General features: G+C 42.2%; 1 protein-coding gene across 2 annotated transcripts; it reads left to right on the top strand.

The window, feature by feature from the left end:
- The first annotated feature begins 279 nt into the window (after positions 1-279).
- Positions 280-12,390, top strand: LOC141083488 (potassium voltage-gated channel subfamily A member 1). 2 transcript variants are annotated; one of them, XM_073567776.1, is made up of 3 exons: positions 280-639; positions 6,253-6,358; positions 6,647-12,390. In XM_073567776.1, the coding sequence occupies exon 3, from the start codon at positions 7,122-7,124 to the stop codon at positions 8,589-8,591; it is 1,470 nt and encodes a 489-aa protein (XP_073423877.1). In that variant the 5' UTR covers positions 280-639; positions 6,253-6,358; positions 6,647-7,121; the 3' UTR covers positions 8,592-12,390. The 2 variants fall into 2 exon arrangements, with proteins under 2 accessions (XP_073423877.1, XP_073423878.1); XM_073567777.1 differs by lacking the exon at positions 6,253-6,358.
- Positions 12,391-21,777: the final 9,387 nt, after the last annotated feature.

Genomic DNA, 21,777 nt, shown 5'->3' with positions numbered 1-21,777 from the left:
GTGGACCTCCTGAAGAAGTTAGAACACCTCGAAACATGTAGACAATAAACAGCAAACATTGTTTCCTAATTTGCAATCCCAGTAACGCAATGATGCAGTATATAATTTTATTTTTTGTTTTTGCTAATAAGACTGATTTTTAAAGAGGTTCTGCAGCAGCCAGAGCTGTAAAACTGAGCCTGTGAGCAGTAGACAAGTGATAGTAGACAGGGCTTGAGTGGGGAAGCTGCTGCCTGCCAGCACTGAGCTCTGCAGAGCCTGTTGACACTATGACAAGAATCCTGATGAGCAGCGCAGGCAGAGCCATGACAGTGCCTGACACAGTGCACAGGCTGCAGGCATGACTGCTCTGCACAGGATCCCACACTGTGTGCAGCCTTCACAGCCTGGTCATTAGCATTTTCTAACCACAGCTGGGAATCCAGCTAGAGAACAGTATGCAGCTGGTGGAAAGTGCTGCAGCAGAGCAAACTGGAAGGGGGACTGAGAGAGACGCAGCAGCAGTCAGTGTGCTGGCATCTTGCTACATTGTAGCATCGCAATGTGGAAGGAAGGAAGGAATACCTGCTCTGCACCTGACAGCCAGGAGCCCACCATGTAATGCCTGACTCCTGTGACCTGTCATGATCATGGACCATGGTATGTACTACCCTAAAATCAATTGTCGGGGAAGCAGAAGCTGTCATGACTGCAGCAGCACACAGAGGACTGGGGGAGGACAGGGATGTTGCTTGCCTGTATTGCAGACAGAGATACATTGTATCATTGGTGGAATAGAGGGGGGAACTCCCTGCTAGTAAAAGGGGGTGCTGTGACTCTGATCATTGTCTGATGACTGAGCCAGGGAATGACTGGTTTTTAGTGCAGGTTGGATGAGTGGTTTGGGAGGGGGGGGGAGAGGGGGTGCTCTGGCAGAAAATGTGGGGGTCAGCTATGCACTGAGTTTGGGAATAATTTTATTTGATTATATTGAGTTGTGGGGTTGCTGTGATTATTAGAGTTGTGTTTGGATGACTGGTTGTGTCAAGGGATGCACTGACTGATGGAGTAATGGGACTCATTGGATGACTGGTGCAGTAATGGGAAGCACTGGGTGACTGGTGCAGTAATGGGAAGCACTGGGTGACTGGTGCAGTAATGGGAAGCAGTGGGTGACTGGTGGAGTAATGGGAAGCAGTGGGTGACTGGTGGAGTATTGGGAAGCAGTGGGTGACAGGTGGAGTAATGGGAAGTACTAGTAGTAATGGGAAGCAGTGGGTGACTGGTGGAGTATTGGGACTCATTAGGTGACTGGTACAGAAATGGGAAGTACTGGGTGACTGGTGCAGTAATGGGAGGTAATGAGTGACTGGTGGAGTAATGGGAAGCAGTGGGTGACTGGTGGAGTAATGGGAAGTACTAGGTAACTGGTGCAGTAATGGGAGGCAATGAGTGACTGGTGGAGTAATGGGAAGCAGTGGGTGACTGGTGGAGTAATGGGAAGCAGTGGGTGACTGGTGCAGTAATGGGAAGCAGTGGGTGACTGGTGCAGTAATGGGAGGCAATGAGTGACTGGTGGAGTAATGGGAAGCAGTGGGTGACTGGTGGAGTAATGGGAGGCAATGAGTGACTGGTGGAGTAATGGGAAGCAGTGGGTGACTGGTGGAGTAATGGGAAGCAGTGGGTGACAGGTGGAGTAATGGGAAGTACTAGGTTACTGGTGCAGTAATGGGAAGCAGTGGGTGACTGGTGGAGTATTGGGACTCATTAGGTGACTGGTACAGAAATGGGAAGTACTGGGTGACTGGTGCAGTAATGGGAGGCAATGAGTGACTGGTGGAGTAATGGGAAGCAGTGGGTGACTGGTGGAGTAATGGGAAGCAGTGGGTGACTGGTGCAGTAATGGGAAGCAGTGGGTGACTGGTGCAGTAATGGGAGGCAATGAGTGACTGGTGGAGTAATGGGAAGCAGTGGGTGACTGGTGGAGTAATGGGAAGCAGTGGGTGATTGGTGGAGTAATGGGAAGCAGTGGGTGACAGGTGGAGTAATGGGAAGTACTAGGTGACTGGTGCAGTAATGGGAAGCAGTGGGTAACTGGTGGAGTAATGGGACTCATTAGGTGACTGGTACAGAAATGGGAAGTACTGGGTGACTGGTGCAGTAATGGGAGGCAATGAGTGACTGGTGGAGTAATGGGAAGCAGTGGGTGACTGGTGGAGTAATGGGAAGTACTAGGTGACTGGTGCAGTAATGGGAGGCAATGAGTGACTGGTGGAGTAATGGGAAGCAGTGGGTGACTGGTGAAGTAATGGGAAACACTGGGTGAATGGTGGAGTAATGGGAAGCTGTGGGTGACTGGTGCCGTAATGGGAAGCAGTGGGTGACTGGTGGAGTAATGGGACTCATTGGGTGACTGGTGAAATAATGGGAAGCAGTGGGTGACTGGTGCAGTAATGGGAGGCAGTGGGTGACTGGTGCAGTAATGGGAAGCAGTGGGTGACTGGTGGAGTAATGAGAAGCAGTGGGTGACTGGTGGAGTAATGGGACTCATTGGGCGACTGGTGGAGTAATGGGACTCATTGGGCGACTAGTGGAGAAATGGGACTCATTGGGCGACTGGTGGAGTAATGGGACTCATTGGGCGACTGGTGGAGTAATGGGACTCATTGGGCAACTGGTGGAGTAATGGGAAGCACTGGGTGATTAGTGGAGTAATGTGAAGCATTGGGTGATTGAAGTAATGGGAAGCACTGGGTGGCTGGTGGAGTAATGGGACTCATTGGGCGACTGGTGGAGAAATGGGACTCATTGGGCAACTGGTGGAGTAATGGGACTCATTGGGAGACTGGTGGAGTAATGGGAAGCACTAGGTGACTGGTGGAGTAGTGGGAAGCACTGGGTGATTAGTGGAGTCATGGGAAGCATTGAGTGATTAGTGGAGTAATGTGAAGCATTGGGTGATTGGAGTAATGGGAAGCACTGGGTGGCTGGTGGAGTAATTGGAAGCACTGGGTGACTGGTGGAGTAATGGGAACCACTGGGTGACTGGTGGAGTAACGGGGAGCACTGGATGATTGCTGGAATAATAGAAAGCATTGCATCACTAGTGTAGTAAAAGAAAGCACTGGGTGCCTGGAGTAAAGATGAGCACTAACTGACTGGCAGGTTAAAAGTGGGCACTGGATGAATGGGGGAATGAAAGGGAATACTGTCTTACTGGAGTAAAGGAATGCACTTAGTCACTGATGGAGTAACAGGGAGCACTGGGTGACTGGAGTGAAGGGGAACGGGTGCACTGGGTGATTTATAAAATAAACTGGACCACTTGAAGACTCGTTTAAAAAATGCCCGCTAGTAGAGTAATGGGGGACGCTTGGTGACTGGTGGAGTGAAAGGGAGTACTTGTTGACTGGAGTAAAGGGGAGCTCAGGTTGACTTGTGGAGTAAAGTGGACCACTGGGTGACTAATAGAGAAAATGGGGGTAATGGGCAACTGGAAAAGTAGAGGGGATACTGGATGACTGGTGCAGTAAAGGGGAAGACTGGCTGACTGGAGTAAAGGAGAGCTATTGGTGACTTGTGGCATAATGAAAATCACTAGGTGACTGGTAAACTAAAGAGGACCCCTGGGCGACTGGATAAGTAGAGGGGGCATCGGCCTATTCATTGAGTAAAGATAGGCACTCTGTGACTGGTAAAATAAAAACACTGGATGACCGGTAGAGTAAAGGAGGGGCACCCGGCTCATATGTAGAGTAAATGGGCGGAACTATGTGACTGTTGGAGTAAATGGGCGGCCCTGGATGACTGATAACCTAAAGATGACCCCCTGGACAGCTGGATAAGTAGAGGGGGCACCGGCCTAATCATTCAGTAAAAGTGGGCACTGGGCGAATGATAAAATAAAGAACAATGGGTGACTGGTAAAGTAAAGGGGGGCACGTGGCTCACAGGTAAAGGGGCAGCACTAAGTGACTGGTGGACTAAATGGGCGGCACTAAGTGACTGGTGGACTAAATGGGCAGCACTAGGTGACTGGTGGACTAAATGGGTGACACTAGTTGACTGGTGGTGTAATTGGGTGACACTAGTTGACTGGTGGAGTGAATGGGTGGCACTAGGTGACTGGTGGAGTGAATGGGTGGCACTAGGTGACTGGTGGAGTAAATGGGTGGCACTAGGTGACTGGTGGAGTAAATGGGTGGCACTAGGTGACTGGTGGAGTAAATGGGTGGCACTAGGTGACTGGTGGAGTAAATGGGTGGCACTAGGTGACTGGTGGAGTAAATGGGCGGCACTAGGTGACTGGTGGAGTAAATGGGCGGCACTAGGTGACTGGCTGAATAAATGGGTGGCTCTAGGTGACTGGACGAGTAAATGGGCGGCACTAGGTGACTGGTGGAGTAAATGGGTGGCACTAGGTGACTGGTGGTCTAAATGGGCAGCACTAGGTGACTGGTGGACTAAATGGGTGACACTAGTTGACTGGTGGTGTAATTGGGTGACACTAGGTGACTGGTGGAGTGAATGGGTGGCACTAGGTGACTGGTGGAGTGAATGGGTGGCACTAGGTGACTGGTGGAGTAAATGGGTGGCACTAGGTGACTGGTGGAGTAAATGGGTGGCACTAGGTGACTGGTGGAGTAAATGGGTGGCACTAGGTGACTGGTGGAGTAAATGGGCGGCACTAAGTGACTGGTGGACTAAATGGGCGACACTAGGTGACTGGCTGAATAAATGGGTGGCTCTAGGTGACTGGACGAGTAAATGGGCGGCACTAGGTGACTGGTGGAGTAAATGGGTGACTGGTGGAGTAAATGGGTGGCACTGAATAACTGGTGGAATAGATGGGTGGCTCTAGGTGACTGGAGGAGAAAAGGAGGGGCACCTGGCTCACATGTGGAGTAAATGGGCATCACTAGGTGAGTGGTGGAGTAAATGGGCTTCGCTAGGTGACTGGTGGAGTAAATGGGCTACACTAGGTGACTAGTGGAGTAAATGGGCGGCACTAGGTGACTGGTGGAATAAGTGGGCGGCACTAGGTGACTGGTGGATTAAATGGGTGGCACTAAGTGACTGGTGGAGTAAAGGTGGTGCTGAGTGACCGGTGGTGTAAAGGGGAGGACTGGGTGACTAGTAGAGTAAGGGGGCACTTTCCATGACTAGCAGAGTGAAGAGATACTTGGCCTAACTATTAGTTATGTATATATCTATGGCATCGAGTACTCATTTGGCTTTATGGCAAGCTTGGAATTGGTACTGGTGCAGTAGATGGATGTGTTGATAGCAAGTGGGGTGCCTCCATCATTGCTACAGGACCTCGATTGGGAACCACTTGCCTAGTGAAGTCAGGGCACTGGGTAAGTGGTATAGAGTTGCCGAGATTATTCCTCTTATTATGGGAAGGATGGGAAGGTCTCACCACCATTGCAGATGAGACCAGTTAGGGTGATATAGGTTTTCCCATTGACATCCCAGTTTGTTGCACGCAGCAGAGGTATTAATCTTGATCCTAAGAGGGGGCAGTTATGTTTTGGCAACCAGGTGTGCAGGGCATAGATGAGTTGGCACTGGTAAAGCCACCTTGTGATGGATTGCCACTTGCGTGTAAGTGGTGAGGACAGCTGGCACCTGGCACTGCCGCCTCTCGTGGACCATTTGCTGGTTGTGCTTGTACACGTGAAGCCGTTTCTCTCCTCCCACATCATGTTCACATTGTTGGGGTGGGGGGGTGGTGGTGATCATGGCTAATGGATCATTTGCTGGATGCCCACATGGAGTAGGAGGAAGGGGAGGGGGTTCTGTTGCTTGCATTGCATGCTGCCTGCATTGCGTCTCAATGTGAATCCCCTTGGAAGAAAAAAAACCACACTGCCTTGTTTTTCCCTGTCTCTTAGCAGTAAAAGCCTATAGGATTGTAGTATGGCTGGACTTGTGATACCCAGGGAGGATCTGTTCCTGCCTGCACCAAACAGCTCTCATGTTTCTGCTGATACTGCAACGTCAATAAATGGTTAGAGTTTGCTATTCCCCCTTAATGTATTCCGACTTAGCCATACCAGGCTCATTACCGCTATAGCGAGGGCTGCTGCTCCGATGATGCAGCTGCTCCGCACATCCCCGGGACTGGTGCATCCCTACCGTCCGCAAGGAGTGAGGATTAAAGCATGATTTGTTTCTTTGGAATGACTCTCTATGCAGCAGCTTTTTTTGCGTTTTAATGCAGAATGGGCGGCTCGGCAGGACTAACATGGGCTTTATTGTGCATTTAAGGGGCACAGGAGCTCGCCCTTGCATGTGCCTCCCTGTATACTGCAAGGCTTGACGCATTCCCAGCCTGCTATTACTTCTCATCCTGCTGCTGCAGCACCCACACAAGGTAAGGAGAACAGCATCAGCTTTTCCATTTTTTCCCCCTCCTTTCCCCTGCAATCCATGCACTGCAGCAATGTGATTTGGTGTCTGGTGCTTGTGTTGTGAACTTAACTTAGTGCCTAGTGAAGGAATGTGTCGTTATCCCCTGCGGTAGGCACTCCGCATGTTTTTTTCTTACATACCCCCCCCTTTGTATGCATTTTTTTTTTTTTATATCTCCTATGTCTTTACTCCTTTTTTTAGTACTTTTCTTTTTTTTTTCTTTTTTTTTAATATTTCATCCCCCCTGCAGCATTCATCTACCGCACTGGCGTGATCTTCTGGTTTACCTGTGAATACAAAAAGGAGGGGAAAGCAGGAGGAAAAATCTGCTGAGTTGGCAAAGACCGTAGCATCCATCCCTACAGCGTTTCGTGTTCGGGGAACTGTGACAGCATTACAGCAATGGTAGACTCAGATAGGAGAACTGACCTGCTGCAGTAGACGGAAGAAACACTGAAGATCTTATATTGTTTGGGTTATTTTTTTTATTTTTTATTTTTGCAAAATTTCCATAATTTTTTTAAATTATTTTTTTGGGGGTTGTGGTGCTGGTTCTGTGTGGCAAAAGATCTGCATCACCTATCCTGTTTCGTTTGTTTCAAAGACCCTGAGGGACCTGGCAGTCTATACGGAAGAAAGTAAAGGGGTAGAAGGAGGGTGCTGCAGCATCAAAGTGGTTATTCCTAGCAGCTCCTCCTCCCCCACCCCTCCTCCCTTGCAGAAAAATGACCGTGATTGCTGGGGAGAACATGGACGAGACCTCAGCCCTACCTGGGCACCCTCAAGACAGCTACCAGCCAGACCATGATGATCATGAGTGTTGTGAGAGGGTGGTCATCAACGTGGCCGGGTTACGTTTTGAGACCCAGCTAAAGACATTAGCCCAATTTCCCAATACTTTGCTCGGGAACCCCAAAAAGAGGATGCGTTATTTTGACCCTCTTAGGAATGAGTACTTTTTTGATCGCAACAGGCCCAGTTTTGATGCCATATTGTATTACTACCAGTCCGGGGGCAGGCTCCGAAGGCCAGTCAACGTTCCACTGGATATGTTTTCCGAAGAGATCAAGTTTTACGAACTCGGAGAAGAAGCGATGGAGAAATTTCGGGAGGATGAGGGCTTTATAAAAGAAGAGGAGCGCCCTTTGCCTGAAAAAGAGTTCCAACGTCAGGTGTGGCTTTTGTTTGAGTTCCCTGAGAGCTCAGGACCAGCCAGGATCATTGCCATAATATCAGTCATGGTCATCCTCATCTCTATTGTTATTTTCTGCTTGGAGACTTTGCCAGAGTTGAAGGAAGACCGGATCTTTAGTCGCCGGGTGGACAACAGTACAGTTTTCTTCAAATCCAACATCTTCACGGATCCCTTCTTTGTGGTGGAAACCCTTTGCATCATCTGGTTCTCCTTCGAGTTGGTGGTAAGGTTCTTTGCTTGTCCCAGCAAACCGGAGTTTTTCAAAAACATCATGAACTTTATTGACATAGTGGCCATCATCCCATACTTTATCACCTTGGGGACTGAAATGGCCGAGCAAGATGGTCCCCAAAAAGGGGAACAGGCAACATCTTTGGCCATCCTGAGGGTCATCAGACTGGTAAGAGTCTTTAGAATCTTCAAACTCTCCAGACATTCTAAGGGCCTTCAGATTTTGGGACAAACCTTGAAAGCTAGCATGAGAGAACTAGGGTTGCTAATTTTTTTTCTATTCATTGGGGTCATCTTGTTCTCCAGTGCAGTGTACTTTGCTGAAGCAGAAGAGGATGACTCTCATTTTTCAAGTATCCCTGATGCTTTCTGGTGGGCGGTGGTATCCATGACCACTGTGGGCTATGGTGACATGTACCCTGTGACAATTGGAGGCAAAATTGTGGGCTCCTTGTGTGCCATTGCTGGTGTCCTGACAATTGCCCTGCCTGTACCTGTCATCGTGTCCAACTTCAACTACTTCTACCACCGAGAAACTGAAGGGGAGGAACAGGCTCAGTTACTACATGTTAGCTCCCCCAATTTAGCCTCTGACAGTGATCTGAGTCGACGCAGCTCTTCGACTATGAGCAAATCTGAGTACATGGAGATCGAAGAGGACCTGAATAATAGCATAGATAATTTTAGAGAGGCCAATCTCAGAACTGGCAACTGCACCGTAGCCAATCAGAACTGTGTTAACAAAAGCAAGCTACTGACAGACGTGTAGATCGAGGTCCACCGCTGCAGGATGTCAATGGCTCTGCCAGTTTCTGTAGATGCTTTAAAACTAGTCTTTGAATGCTTTACCTTCTCATCGTTAATGCATTGTTGCATTGCGAATTTGTGCTCAGCGAACCAAGAAGCTTTCAGGATCCGTGAAAGATAAACTATTAATCATTTATTTTTTAAATGGGATATTTTTTTTTTTTTTTTTTTTTTTCGGTTCTTCTTCCTTCCAACCAGTGATGGGTAAAAAAAACAGAAAAAAAGTAGTATCTCCCAAACTGGTTGCGAAGGGTTAAAAAAAAAAAAAAAGGTACTACAGGACAGTAAGCGATTAACACTTTCACATCCCTTCCTTGCTTGTCAATCTAAATGGCAACCAAGAGATATGCATGGATTTACAATAGATTTTTTTTTTTTTTTTTCAAAGACGACTACGTAGAGCATCCGAGGGAGTGCATCTAAGGGGTTAACCGCGAAGTATGCAAAAATAACAAAAACAAAAAAACAAAACACTTTTTGATCTGAAGAAGTGTATTTACTATCCAATGAAATAATATGCACTTACCGATGACCTACTGATTCATAAAGCACCTTAGGAATCAATCCATGACTTTTGCTTCATCTTAAAGGGACAGGGACTTATACGATACAAAGTCATTTAAATGGAAAAAAAAAAAAAGACATACATCTGCAATTGCTGCTAGAGTTTTCTTTCTTATATGCAGATGATATCAACTCGATTATTATTTATTTATTTTTTTTATTTCGATTTGGTTCACAAAACTTGGATGCAACCCCCCAATCTTCGACCGTCTCGCCCTCCCTTTTACTTCTCTCGCCCCATTCTTGTTGCAATACAGCACAATGGTATTAACTCATTAGCATGTTTTTTCAAAAATTTGATACCTAATGTATTTATTTGGTAATCTAGCATGCCTGAAATGTTACCTCAAACCAATATGGGGGATAAGTTTTATTTATTTTTTTTAATTATTATTTTTTTTATTATTTTTAATTTTTTTTTTTTTTTTTTTGTGTGTGTGTGTGAAATGCATCGGCACTGCCGCGCAAGACGCAGTGGGCCTTTAAGTGTAAAAGAAGAACATGATTCATTTTTTTTTTTTTTTTTTTTTATTTTTATTTTTTTCCCTACAGCTATTATTTGCATTCACCAAAAGTGCACTCCTAATTTCACAAAAAATAATACAAAAAAAAAAAAGGAAAAGAAAATAAAAAAGAAAAAAAATTTTACAATTTTAAAATTAGTAATTTACGGTACTGTATGTAAATGCATAGTAAGTCATTAAAAAAAAAAAACAACAAAAAACGGAGACAATAACCTTTTACTGAAGACCAAGCATGTTAAAGTATTCAGCATTATGGCCTACTTGACTAAGGTGTAATCTGAAGTCGTTTGTGCATGATATCAGTATTCTAGAAAAAAAAAAAAATAATAATAAAAAAAAAATTAAAGTCAACGTTCATATTGGATTAGGAGCCAGATGGAATTTAAGGGTCTAATGATTTTTTTTTTTATTTTTTTTTTTCCTGTAGTATATCTCAGGGAAATATGCTAACGTATCTCCAGGCATACGACGAAAAAAAAACAAACTAAAATAATAAAATAATATAAAATATTATAATGAAATCCTAGGATTATTACATGGCTTCTTAAAAGTCAAAATGAACAGTATGTAAGGATACCGAAGAAAATCAAAGCAAAGCATAGACTTACTGAAATGGTGCAGATGCATGTATATATTGCTACAGCCTCAGAATGTAATTTACCATTAACTGTATGCATTAAAAAAAAAATATATATATATATATATATAAAAAAAATGCAGACATCTCTTATGCTTTTATTATTTGACGTCCATAGAATTTTTATTATTATTATTATTATTTATTATTCCTCTAGGATTTGCTACGGAAACTCTAGAGACCAGAGAATGATCTAGATAGTTGCTAGTGCCTTTTATTCTTTCTTCACTGACTTGCTGAAAGTGCCTCCGTGAATAGAGCTAACAAAAAAAAAAAGGACAGGAACTGTAGAGTTAAAAAAAAAAAGTGTGTGTATATATATATATATATATATATATATATATATATATATATATATATATATATATATATATATATATATATAAAATGAAAAAAAAAATTTAGTTGACATGACATTACCAGGACAAATCCCTAGGGGGCGTGCTATCCTCTTGTGTTCAAAGGAGTATATTGATCTATATAAAGCAAAAAGGGCCAGTGTATGCTTGGATGTTTATTGACCATTTGTATTACTATTGCTTTTTATTTCTTTCGCGATGAGGTACAAAAAAAGTTTTATATTGTGAATGTGCTGTAAAAAAAAAAAAAAAGTTTTCAAGTTTTTAACCTGAAAAGGAAAAAGTTATGCACTTAACAAACTGCCGTTTTTTATTTTCCCCTGCAAAATCATCATTCCTCAGTTGAGCTTCGATCCTTGCAATGGTATCCACCACGACATATGCAATGCTATGCTGCAAAGTTCTATGATTTTTCAAAAAATTTTTGTACCCAAAATTAAAAAAAAAAAGAAAGAAAAGTCTCAGGATGATGTATTTCCAGAGCTGGTAGGCTTTATTGGTGTATTATAGATGCTTACCACCAACCATTCTTTAAAAAATGGGTAAATTCTACATTAATTTAAAAATCTGGAAAGGATCTAAATTCAAATAACCCAATTTCAAAAGAGTCTAAAAATTATCCCCGAAAGGTGAAAAATTATCCACGAAAAGTGTTTTGTTTTTATGCAAGTTGACACTATGCCATAATAATAATTAACAAAAATGCACAAGAAATAAAAATAAATGCTAGGAATTGGTAAAAAGAAAAACCCTTCTGGACTTATAGAAGACCCTGATGACAACATACAGGTGCAGGAAGGAAAAATGAAATAAGAAAAAAGGATAAACTTTTCTGTAAAATAAAAGGAAAAAACAAAGACCTGGTAACTCTCTGACCTGAGAGTCTTTGGATGAAGTTGCACTTGTTGGACGGATTTTTTTTTTTTTTTTTTTTAATTCATCTTCACCCCCCCCAAAAATCAAAAGCTTGAAAATTATAATGCATGGCATTAAGGCTTCGCAAAAAGCGCCAACTAAAAATCTACCTTTCTTTAGGGTAGTAAATACAAAAAAAAGCACTTTTTTATTTTTCGATTATTTTTTTTTTTTAATTTTTCATTTTTTTCCCCCTCCAAATTGCATTATTACTGCTGCATTCAGTAAAGTTGCAATCAAAACCGTTTTTTTGCGTGAAGCTGAATAAGGTGGTAAAAGTAACATCATACAATGGCTCAACTAGCAACGTGGTTTATAGGATTTCGGGGGGTTCCCATAAATTTGTTTTAAGGACTTAATATTTCTGCATGAGTACAAAAAAAAAACAAGTGCTGCATGAATTGACTTTTTTTTTTATTTTTATTTTATTTTTGAATATTTATTTATTTTTATTTTTTTTGGAAAAAAAAGGTTTAGGGGTACATTACTCGGGGTGCAGTCTGGGGTGTGTGAATGATGCTTTTCTCATTGTAACTCAGCCCATTTGGATAATCCTATGTTTGAAGTACAGGGATAAATTCTCATAGCCTAGGCATGCAGATCTGCAAAATTAAAAAAAAACAAAAACAAAAAAAAAAAAGTCTGACGAATCTCTTACCTTTTTCAAATGCGCTCAAATGTCTTTGTAGACCTGAACGTGCACTTGACAAATTGCTTGTTATTTAAAAAAAAATACTAAATAAATATAATTTTTTTTACAAATTTTGCTTACTTCTGAATTCTTTTAATGGATCGATGTGTATTTTACATGCCTTTTATTTTTTTTTACAACTACTGTAAATATGGTGGAAAATGCTAGTATATGGCAGGCAGATAATCTGGTAATTGGTTTTTTTTTAAATATTTTGTGATATTTTTATTATTATTATTATTGTTGTTTTTTTTAAAAGAAAATTGCTCAACCGCCTAAGCGCTCGCGTGAGATTGTTAAAAGTCTCTGTATTTTTGTCCACACACAGTGCCACTCTTACCCGTGATCTTGTCTGGTGTTGCGGCTCAAAACTATTCAAGTAGTAGCTGTGCTGCCCTGCTTTTGAACCCCGCCTCCCCCACCAAAACCTGGACCTTTTTTTGTTCTCTTAGATATATTTAGATGTATTTTTACTAATAAGTTTAACTGATTTTCCCATAAAACTATCCATAGAATAGATGATAAATGTATGATCACTTGGGGTCCAGCTACTGAGAACCCACCTATCTTGAGATTAGGGGCCCAAAGGTCCTGGTGTGAATGGAACAGTACTGAGCATGTGCGACCACCACTAATGCAGGCAGTGAATGGAACAGTGGTCGCACATGCCCACTGCTGCTCCATTCACAATTGAGAAATTGGACACCATTCTTATAAGGAGTCCCGGAAGTTGGACCATCAACGATTACATGCTGCTCCTGGAACAACTTCTTTAAAGACTCCTTACGTTTCTATTGATGACCCTCTATGTGGTCAATAGTTCCTAGTACATTATGATGAGTTGTGACTTTTACAACAGGGTCAACAAGCATGACTTATACAACCAATCATCTTGCTGACTCACAATTTGTTTTGGCAATAGATCCAGGAACTGACAATTTTTGATAGAGAATGAATTTGATCTACATTAGAATTTTTAAAAAAATTATTTTTATTATTCTTTTTAAATTCAATGTACTATTGACTAGTGACATTGAGGTCAACACTTGGCCAAAATTATTTTTGTGTTGGTTTGGTTGTATTTGTGTTGTTATTGCTGTGTGTGGTCAGTTTCGACTTTTTTGAACAGTTTATCGGTCATGTCTTCAATACACCGGTCTTTAGGTTTCCTCTTAGAGTAGTCTTGCTTTTTTGGGATTGTATTTATTCATCATTTTGGTGATTTTGAAGCTCCTGAGTCTCCTGAGAGTTGGCCAATTGTAATACTGGTGTCTTGATATTTTGCAGAAAGGGATTTTGGTCGCATTGTTCCCAATGTCCTTTCTCTTTAACCTTCAACTCTTCTAAGTACCATTCTAAAAAGATTTTCTGCTGATCACAACCTTTTATGTTTTGTTGTCTATAGAAGTTTCTTTTTGTCTTGCCACCAAGTTGCAGGACCCAGTCCCATGTCAGTGATCTGTGGCCGCTGAACGGAAACCCTGAGAACCGCATCCTCTTCCCGGCATCCGATGTTCTTTTGATTAGCCGGCCTGACACAGCATCACCATTTACGTGATATCGCGCCAGGCCTTCTAATAAAAGGAAGAGTCGCGACCGCCATTAGGTAAGAGGCGGTTCTCAATGCTCCGATCCCGCGGTCAGAGATTCCTCACTTGGCCAATGGACTGGATCCTGCGTATCAATTTGTACCAACTTTATTTGCCAGTAAAAAAAATTCACACTGGCTCCTGGGATAGTACCTTATACTGTCCACTAGAGTTGAGCAAAAATATTTGCCGGTAGTCCTTGGCTGACGGCCGGAGACCTTTGAACCTCTGACTACCTGCCGGCAACCCCTGAGCTACTCTTCTAATTTGTAGGTCCTACATGAGTTCGTCACACCACAACGACGATGTTCCTCCATGCTTACTATTTTAGAAGAGGCGCAGGAGTTGCGAGCAGGTAGGTAGAGGTTCATAGGGCTTTGGTTTAGCATCCAAGGTGGCCGCTGAATCTAAGTCCTATGAATCTTTTTGGTCAACTCCACTGTCTGTCTGCAGTGGATTACCATCCCACAGGTTTGGCTGAAACCAGGAAAGGCTAAGCTTGATCACAGTGATGAATGATTTACATCTTGGCATGGAATGTTGCGTTTGAGCCTTAAATTCCACATTAACAACATACAGTAGTCTTCTCCAACCCGGTGCTGTCCAGATGTGAAATTATGACCCAACACCACCTTATTCTCTGTTGGTGACCACTGATGTTTAAAGTGTCAACCTTCTTGTTCTTTGAGAGACATGGCTGGAAAAAAAAATTTCCTAAACGTTTTTCAAAATTTTTGTGTTTTTCCTTGGGGTGTTTTTTTTTTTTTTTTTTTTATTGATCTTCCGACCATCACGTTATGACTTAACGACTATGTTGCGGGTATAACTTATGACGTCATAACGTAAAATGTAATCCGATGTTTGGGATCATCTGTTTTATCATGGTGAAAAGTTTTCAAGACAAAATCTCCTGCAGTGAAACAAAGGGAAAGTCTCCTGTTCCCCTGGGGTTGGGCAATACACAGTCCAGCTTTGGATACTGACCAATATCTTGCTCACCTTGGGAAAAGGTGTTGGAAGTGCTGCACGATCTTTGGCATTGTTGCGTGGCAAAGTGCATGACTGGAAATAGTTAAAAAGTGTTTGTTTTTTTTTTTTACAATTTTGTCCAGCATGGAAAGTTCTGAAACTTTGTCATTAGGGGACTTTTCTTAATTCCTTAAAAAAAAAATTTCATGTTAGGTGGCGTCCAAACCCCTACTTTTCCCCCAATATATTTGCCTGCTTTTTGCTACATTGATGTTAGAATGTGCTCATTTGGAGTACAGATGATGGCAGTGGATGTTCTCATTTGTAGTACAGATGATGGCAGTGGATGTTCTCCTTTGTAGTACAGATGATGACAGTGGATGTTCTCCTTTGGAGTACAGATGATGGCAGTGGATGTTCTCCTTTGGAGTACAGATGATGGCAGTGGATGTTCTCCTTTGGAGTACAGATGATGGCAGTGGATGTTCTCCTTTGGAGTACAGATGACGGCAGTGATGAGTCAGCACCTGTCTCCCTCTCTGAGTGTTCTTCTTATTTGAACAATCTCCTGCAGCAGCTTATCCCCAGAGGTTGGAATCGTGCAGACAACGGATGAGTGCTATCCTTGGTTTTGATGGATAGCATTGGTAGTGGTACCCATGTAATTCTATGGAGACATGCACAATTTCCGAATTATTTTTTCTAGGACCGAGTGGTCCGAGGAAAAATGTTGCAGCATTCTTGATTTGACTTTGAGAATCGGATGGCATTCGCCTATTCATGTCTATGGGTCACTGAAAAAAATCGAACTGCACTCGGATGACATCTGAGTATAGTCCAATTTTCATGGCCTGACACAGTGGTGAAGGGGTATATACTTTTTTTTTCTCTCCACCTTTGAGAAAATCGGATCCCACTCTGATCAAAACCCTGATCAGAGTGTGATTTGCATAATCGGACCAATTTTCTCGGATGGAGAGAAAACGGTCACCTACATCTAACCTTAGTGAGACACAAGTACTGGGCTGACCCTTTCACTGACATCATCTGTACTCCAAATGAGTACATTTTGATATCCCTGCAGGTAAATAGACATTGCCTCCCTATGGTGTTTTACTACTAGCAAACTTAATCACTAATACACTTTTATAAAGTCTTTAGTCATAATTTTTGCCAACTCTAAGGTCAACCACATTCGGAGTAGAGAATGTGGACCTCATAAATGGGGTAGGGTCTCCCTCTAGGACATCGCTCTCTATGTGCTAGACTGGCGAGCTATTCTGTAAGAGCGACCCCTGCTCTTCCTGTTCTGGTTTGTCCATGTGTTTATATGGACGGACATTTTTTCATGTACTGGCCCCTGAAGTGGCTGGACTGATCGCCAGGAAAGAGGGATTCCATCGCCTACTCATAGATGTCAGTCTGAAGGCGCTGACTAAGCTCACTGAGAAGCCCATCTCTGAGTACAAGAAGGAGAGGGTATGGTGGGATCCTGGGAGACTGTGCTGGTGGGCTTGGGAGATGATTTGCAAATCAGTATCCCATGCTACCCCTAAAAGGGGAAGGTATCATAGAGGAAAAATTAAAATCTATACAGATGTCTCTAGAGAAGGGGACATATCAGCCTCACCTTGAACATATGGGGAAGGGGGAAAAACTAATTATAACATGGAAAGAAAGCGAACACCTCCATCTCCATTGAAGCAGCACCCCCTGCAGTGACCAGGTAATTAAAACCAGAAGATCTGCTCTGGGAACCATACCAAAATGAGGATTTCTCAGGGATAGTGCTTCCTCTCATCAAATTAGCTTTTAGACTGTTTGTCTCTGGTGTCCAGATATGAATATTGTAGTTTTGCATCGATCCGATTGTCTATGGGAGATAGATTTTTGATGTCGTAGCGAAGGGGGCGAACTGAACGCGTCATAGAGGATAATAAAAATCCATAAGACAGCTCCAGAAGGAAGGAGAGCTGACACTTCAAACTCATTGACCGCCGTGCAAGCTTCATTTTGAAAATATATAACCTCAAGGGGAAAGATATTAAAGGTGTGCTCTAGATTTTTATTAATAAAGTTGGTTGACAGGTGTAATAATTTTGGTCTCTGAGGGGAGATTTTAGGGCCGAAGATATGTGTTTATATCTATTAGGGAAAGTTAGCTGGTTTATGTGTGAGGTAAAACATTTGCCCATAGCAACCAATCAGATTCAAGCTTTCATCTCTCTATGGCCCTTTGGAAAATGAAAGCAGAGACATGATTGGTCACATCTTTATTGCATTCATTTTGATATATATCCCTAATTGTGTCCATAGATTGGACAGTATCTGTGTCGTTATGTCTTATTTTACAGCATTTGATTGGACAATTCCTATTTTTATTTTAATGATTTTTTTCCCACAATAATAAACTGACCTTAGTGATCAAGTATGAGATATTCAGGCAGTAAATGAGTCATTTCCCTGCAGCACCCCTACAGGGCACATGAAGCATTACAGAGTTCTCAATGCAATCAATAGGTTATCTGTGTAATACATGGACATGCTGGGTCCTCCAGAGCAAGAGACTTTCTTTGTTTTCAAGACAAGTGAAAATGTAGAACTCATAATAGATACCACTAAGAGAATTTAGAGGTGCTCCTTTTTTTAGCTTAAATGCATGTATTCGGGCTAAAAATCAGCTTCATGACTAGTTTTTATTAAAAGATTTAGCTCCTGGTAGCTTCTATAGCCTTTGTTTTGCACCATCTATTGCTGGCAGCAGAATGTGTGAACTGAGACTTCATCAGTGAGCTCTTTCTTGGGGCAGGTGCAGACGACCGTATTTTCGGTCTGAGTGCGATCTGACTATACCGTCAGATCGCACTCGGACCGATGTTTTTCTATGGGGCAGTGCACATGTCTGAATTTTTCCTTGGACAAGATCTGTCTGAGGAAAAAAATCGAGGCATGCTCGATTTGCATCTGATATTCGGATCGCACTTGGCCATGCAAGTCAATGAGTTGGTGGGAAAAAAAAAAAAAATCAGACTGAAATCGGATGACATCCTTGTGCGGTGTGACTTTTCATGGACTAACAGAATGGAGAAGATGGAGAATTTTTTTTTTTCCGTCTTCTATCTTCTCCACATTTAAGAGAATTGATCACACAGTGGCCAAACTCTGGTCTTACTATGACCAAACTCTGGCGATACTATGACCAAACTCTGGCGATACTATGACCAAACTCTGGCGATACTATGACCAAACTCTGGCCATACTCTGGCCTTACTATGACCATACTCTGGCCTTACTATGACCATACTCTGGCCATACTCTGGCCATACTCTGGCCATACTCTGGCCATACTCTGGCGATACTCTGACCAAACTCTGGCGATACTCTGACCAAACTCTGGCGATACTATGACCAAACTCTGGCGATACTATGACCAAACTCTGGCGATACTATGACCAAACTCTGGCCATACTCTGGCCTTACTATGACCATACTCTGGCCTTACTATGACCATACTCTGGCCATACTCTGGCCATACTCTGGCCATACTCTGGCCATACTCTGGCCATACTCTGGCGATACTCTGACCAAACTCTGGCGATACTATGACCAAACTCTGGCGATACTATGACCAAACTCTGGCGATACTATGACCAAACTCTGGCCAAACTTTGGCGATACTATGACCAAACTCTGGCCATACTGTGACCAAACTCTGGCCTTACTGTGACCAAACTTTGGCCATACTATGACCAAACTCTGTCCAAACTCCGAGTTTGATCAGAGTGTGATTTGCATCATCTGCCCGATTCTAACTCTTTCATCTTTCTTTTCTGAGCTCCTCTTGGCCAATTTATGACCAGATACAAGTTGAATATGAAGTGAAACAAAAAGCCTGTAAAATTAGTATTTATCCCCAAATACATGCATTTAAGTAAAAAATTGTTGTTAAAGGTGGTCAACCCCCTTAAAGCTCTAACTTCAAGACCCTTACAAACTGGTGCCCTTTAGCATCATCGCACAGGGGTTTAGGACCTCACGATAGAGTTGGTTGTCACCAGTGTATGCATCCAGTTGACTAACAAAATTGCTACATGGCAGGGTCAAAAAATACTGGTGATTACTAATGCCTTAAGGATGTAAATCATCCACCTGTAGGGTTGTCCTCTGCTGAACATCTAAAGCAATAGTGTGGCTGGACCTTTTTATTGGAGAAGAATTTAGATCCACCAGAGGTGCTAATAGGACTGAAATGGGGTACAGCCACCAAGAACAACCAGTAAAATCGGAAAGGGTTGTCTTATGACTATTGTGGTCTTCTCTTCTTTTCCTCTATCTTCCCCCGCATCATGGACATGCTAGAGAAGAAGCTCAAGACTCCAAGTTTGCCTCTCCTGCACCATCATCTAGATTGCTTCCTTTTGCTACTGGCAGAAGCACAGTGAGGTCCTTCGGCAGATGGTCCTCTTACACCCTTTCTTGTTGTTGATTTTGCTCCTAAATTTTTCCGTGTGTGCCAATGGCATCCCATTTTGTTTTTGAGGGATGCTTAGGTTATAAGCCCATGACCTTCTATGTTAAAATTACCAAAAATGTGCAAAAGAGAGATCAGAGAAGAAGTGGGACCTCTATTCTAAGTCTCGCTAGTTCTGCCAAGGAATATTGTGCTGGAACTTCACGTAGGCTGCTTCATTTCTGTGTAACATTAGTAAGATGTTGGTGAAATGAGTTAGCGTTCCAGATTCCTTTTTACTTGTCTGTTTCTGCCAACAATTGTAGCGCTAGAATTTCTCGTGGGCAGAGAGAGTTTTTTCTTATCAGAGATGTTGGCGACTTTACATTATCTTTTAGAAATTCTGCAGGTAAAAGCGAACGTCGAAAACGATAACGGCAATCATGAAAATAAAGAACGTTCTTAGTAAGAACATTGCGTTCTAGATCTTCATTGTTTCTGAGATCCAGGTCTGCTGCAGTCTGCTGCACCAAAGAAATGTCCTTTCATGTCTAGGAAAAATGTTATGATACTTGTTTTGCTACTAAGAAGGGTCCTTTCCATAAACGCTTGGACTAAGTCTTGTTTGATTGATTACGTTGTGGTATATAATTGAAAATGTATAGGGGAATGGGTTATCTTTATTTTTTTTTTTTTATTGCTTTAGGGTTTTAATGTTTTTTTTTTTTTTTTTTTATCAAAACGTTAGAAATTGTTTGAGGTCTCGATGCTGTAGAACAATTTTTTTTACACTACATATTTTATAGCCCTTGAGCTCCTGAGTCACTCAATTTATCATGCAACAATTATAGTACAGTGCTTTAAAGGAAACCTGTCACCAGGAAAATGCAGTCCAATATTAAAGACACCATGTTATAGAGCAGGGGGAACTGAGTAGTTTAATGTATAGTTTTGTAAGATTGTGTATAACTAATGTTTTAATCATTTAAATCTCTGGTCTTTCTGGAATTTTGGGTCCAGTAGGCGGTCCTATCTGTGACTGACAGCTATTTCTGTATTGCACATTTATACAAGGAAGGCTGTCAGTCACTGATGGTCCAGTGGGCGGTCCTATCGCTGTGTTGCAGATTTATACAAGGAAGGCTGTCAATCATTGATGGTACAGTGGGCGGTCATATCTGTGACTAACAGCTATTTCTGTATTGCACATTTATACAAGGAAGGCTGTCAGTCACTGATGGTACAGTGGGCGGTCATATCTGTGACTGAAAGCTATCTCTGCATGTACATTTATACAAAGAAGGCTGTCAGTCACTGATAGGACCGCCCACTGGACCCAAAATTCCATCAGTGACTGACAGCCTTCCTTGTATAAATGTGCAATACAGCGATAGCTGTCAGTCACAGATATGACCGCCCACTGTATCATCAGTGACTGACAGCCTTCCTTGTATAAATGTGCAATACAGCGATAGCTGTCAGTCACAGATATGACCACTCACTGGACCCAAAATCCACCCAAAAAACAGAGTATTAAATGATTAAAACCCAGGTTATACTGAATCTTTTCCCCTGTCTCAATAACATGGTGCCTGAAGATTGGATGGCATTTTCCTGTTGACAGGTTCCCTTTAAAAACTGTACAGTGTAGTATATCATTTTTGGTATAGTATGGTTTTCTATAGTACTTTTACTGTGTCATCTACAGTGGTTTAGCATGGAAGGGGAAAATGGGACGGTATTATACTGTTTAGTAAAGCTTTGTGTATAATCCTGTATAGTATAATATTGTGACACTGTATAGTATGGTACAGTACTGATTTGTATAGTATTTTATAGTATAGTAGTGTGCAGTATAGTATTATATACTATGCTATATATTATGGTATTGTATATTGTGATGTTGTATAATCTATAGTGTAGCATTTTGTAGTGTTTTAGTCTAAGTGGTATAAGCTTAATATAGTAGAGTGGTTTTACAGCATGATTTATGATAACATTTTGTGTAGTACAGTATAGTAAAGGACACTATAGTGTAGTACTGATTAAGCTAATATTGGAATATAGTACACTATTATTTAGTATAGTGGTGTACAGTTTTATATACTTATTTACTATGGCATACACAGTGCCACAGGACCAGTTGCCCTGAGAGCAAAATTAAAAAAAAGTACCATTGGTATTACTGCCGCCAATGATCTACGAGTGAGTGCCAATTTGAACTGTAGAGCCCAATGCTGTAGTGGAGGAAGGAGTCATGGATTTTCTGCCCCACCATTTTATGTTCTGTAGGCCTTGGCTTACAAGACATGAGCATCCTGGTGCAATGACGTCACTGCGTTACACGGCCTTAGCGGGCCCGACCTGTTTACAGGGGAGAAGAGTATTTGTAGAAGGTGAGTATAAACTTTTGGCATTATTTTTCTTCGGAGGGCCCTCTGAGGGCATTA

Source organism: Dendrobates tinctorius, unplaced genomic scaffold (genome assembly GCF_039654945.1).
Source record: "Dendrobates tinctorius isolate UK_male_01 unplaced genomic scaffold, ASM3965494v1 ptg000020l, whole genome shotgun sequence".
Lineage (NCBI taxonomy): Eukaryota > Metazoa > Chordata > Amphibia > Anura > Dendrobatidae > Dendrobates > Dendrobates tinctorius.
Note: the sequence above shows the minus strand (reverse complement) of the source record. Positions and strands in the feature narration are given on the sequence as shown.

Excerpts from the sequence above, each read along its gene's own strand:
- LOC141083488 (XM_073567777.1), top strand. The coding sequence starts at position 7,122 with ATGACCGTGATTGCTGGGGAGAACATGGACGAGACCTCAGCCCTACCT.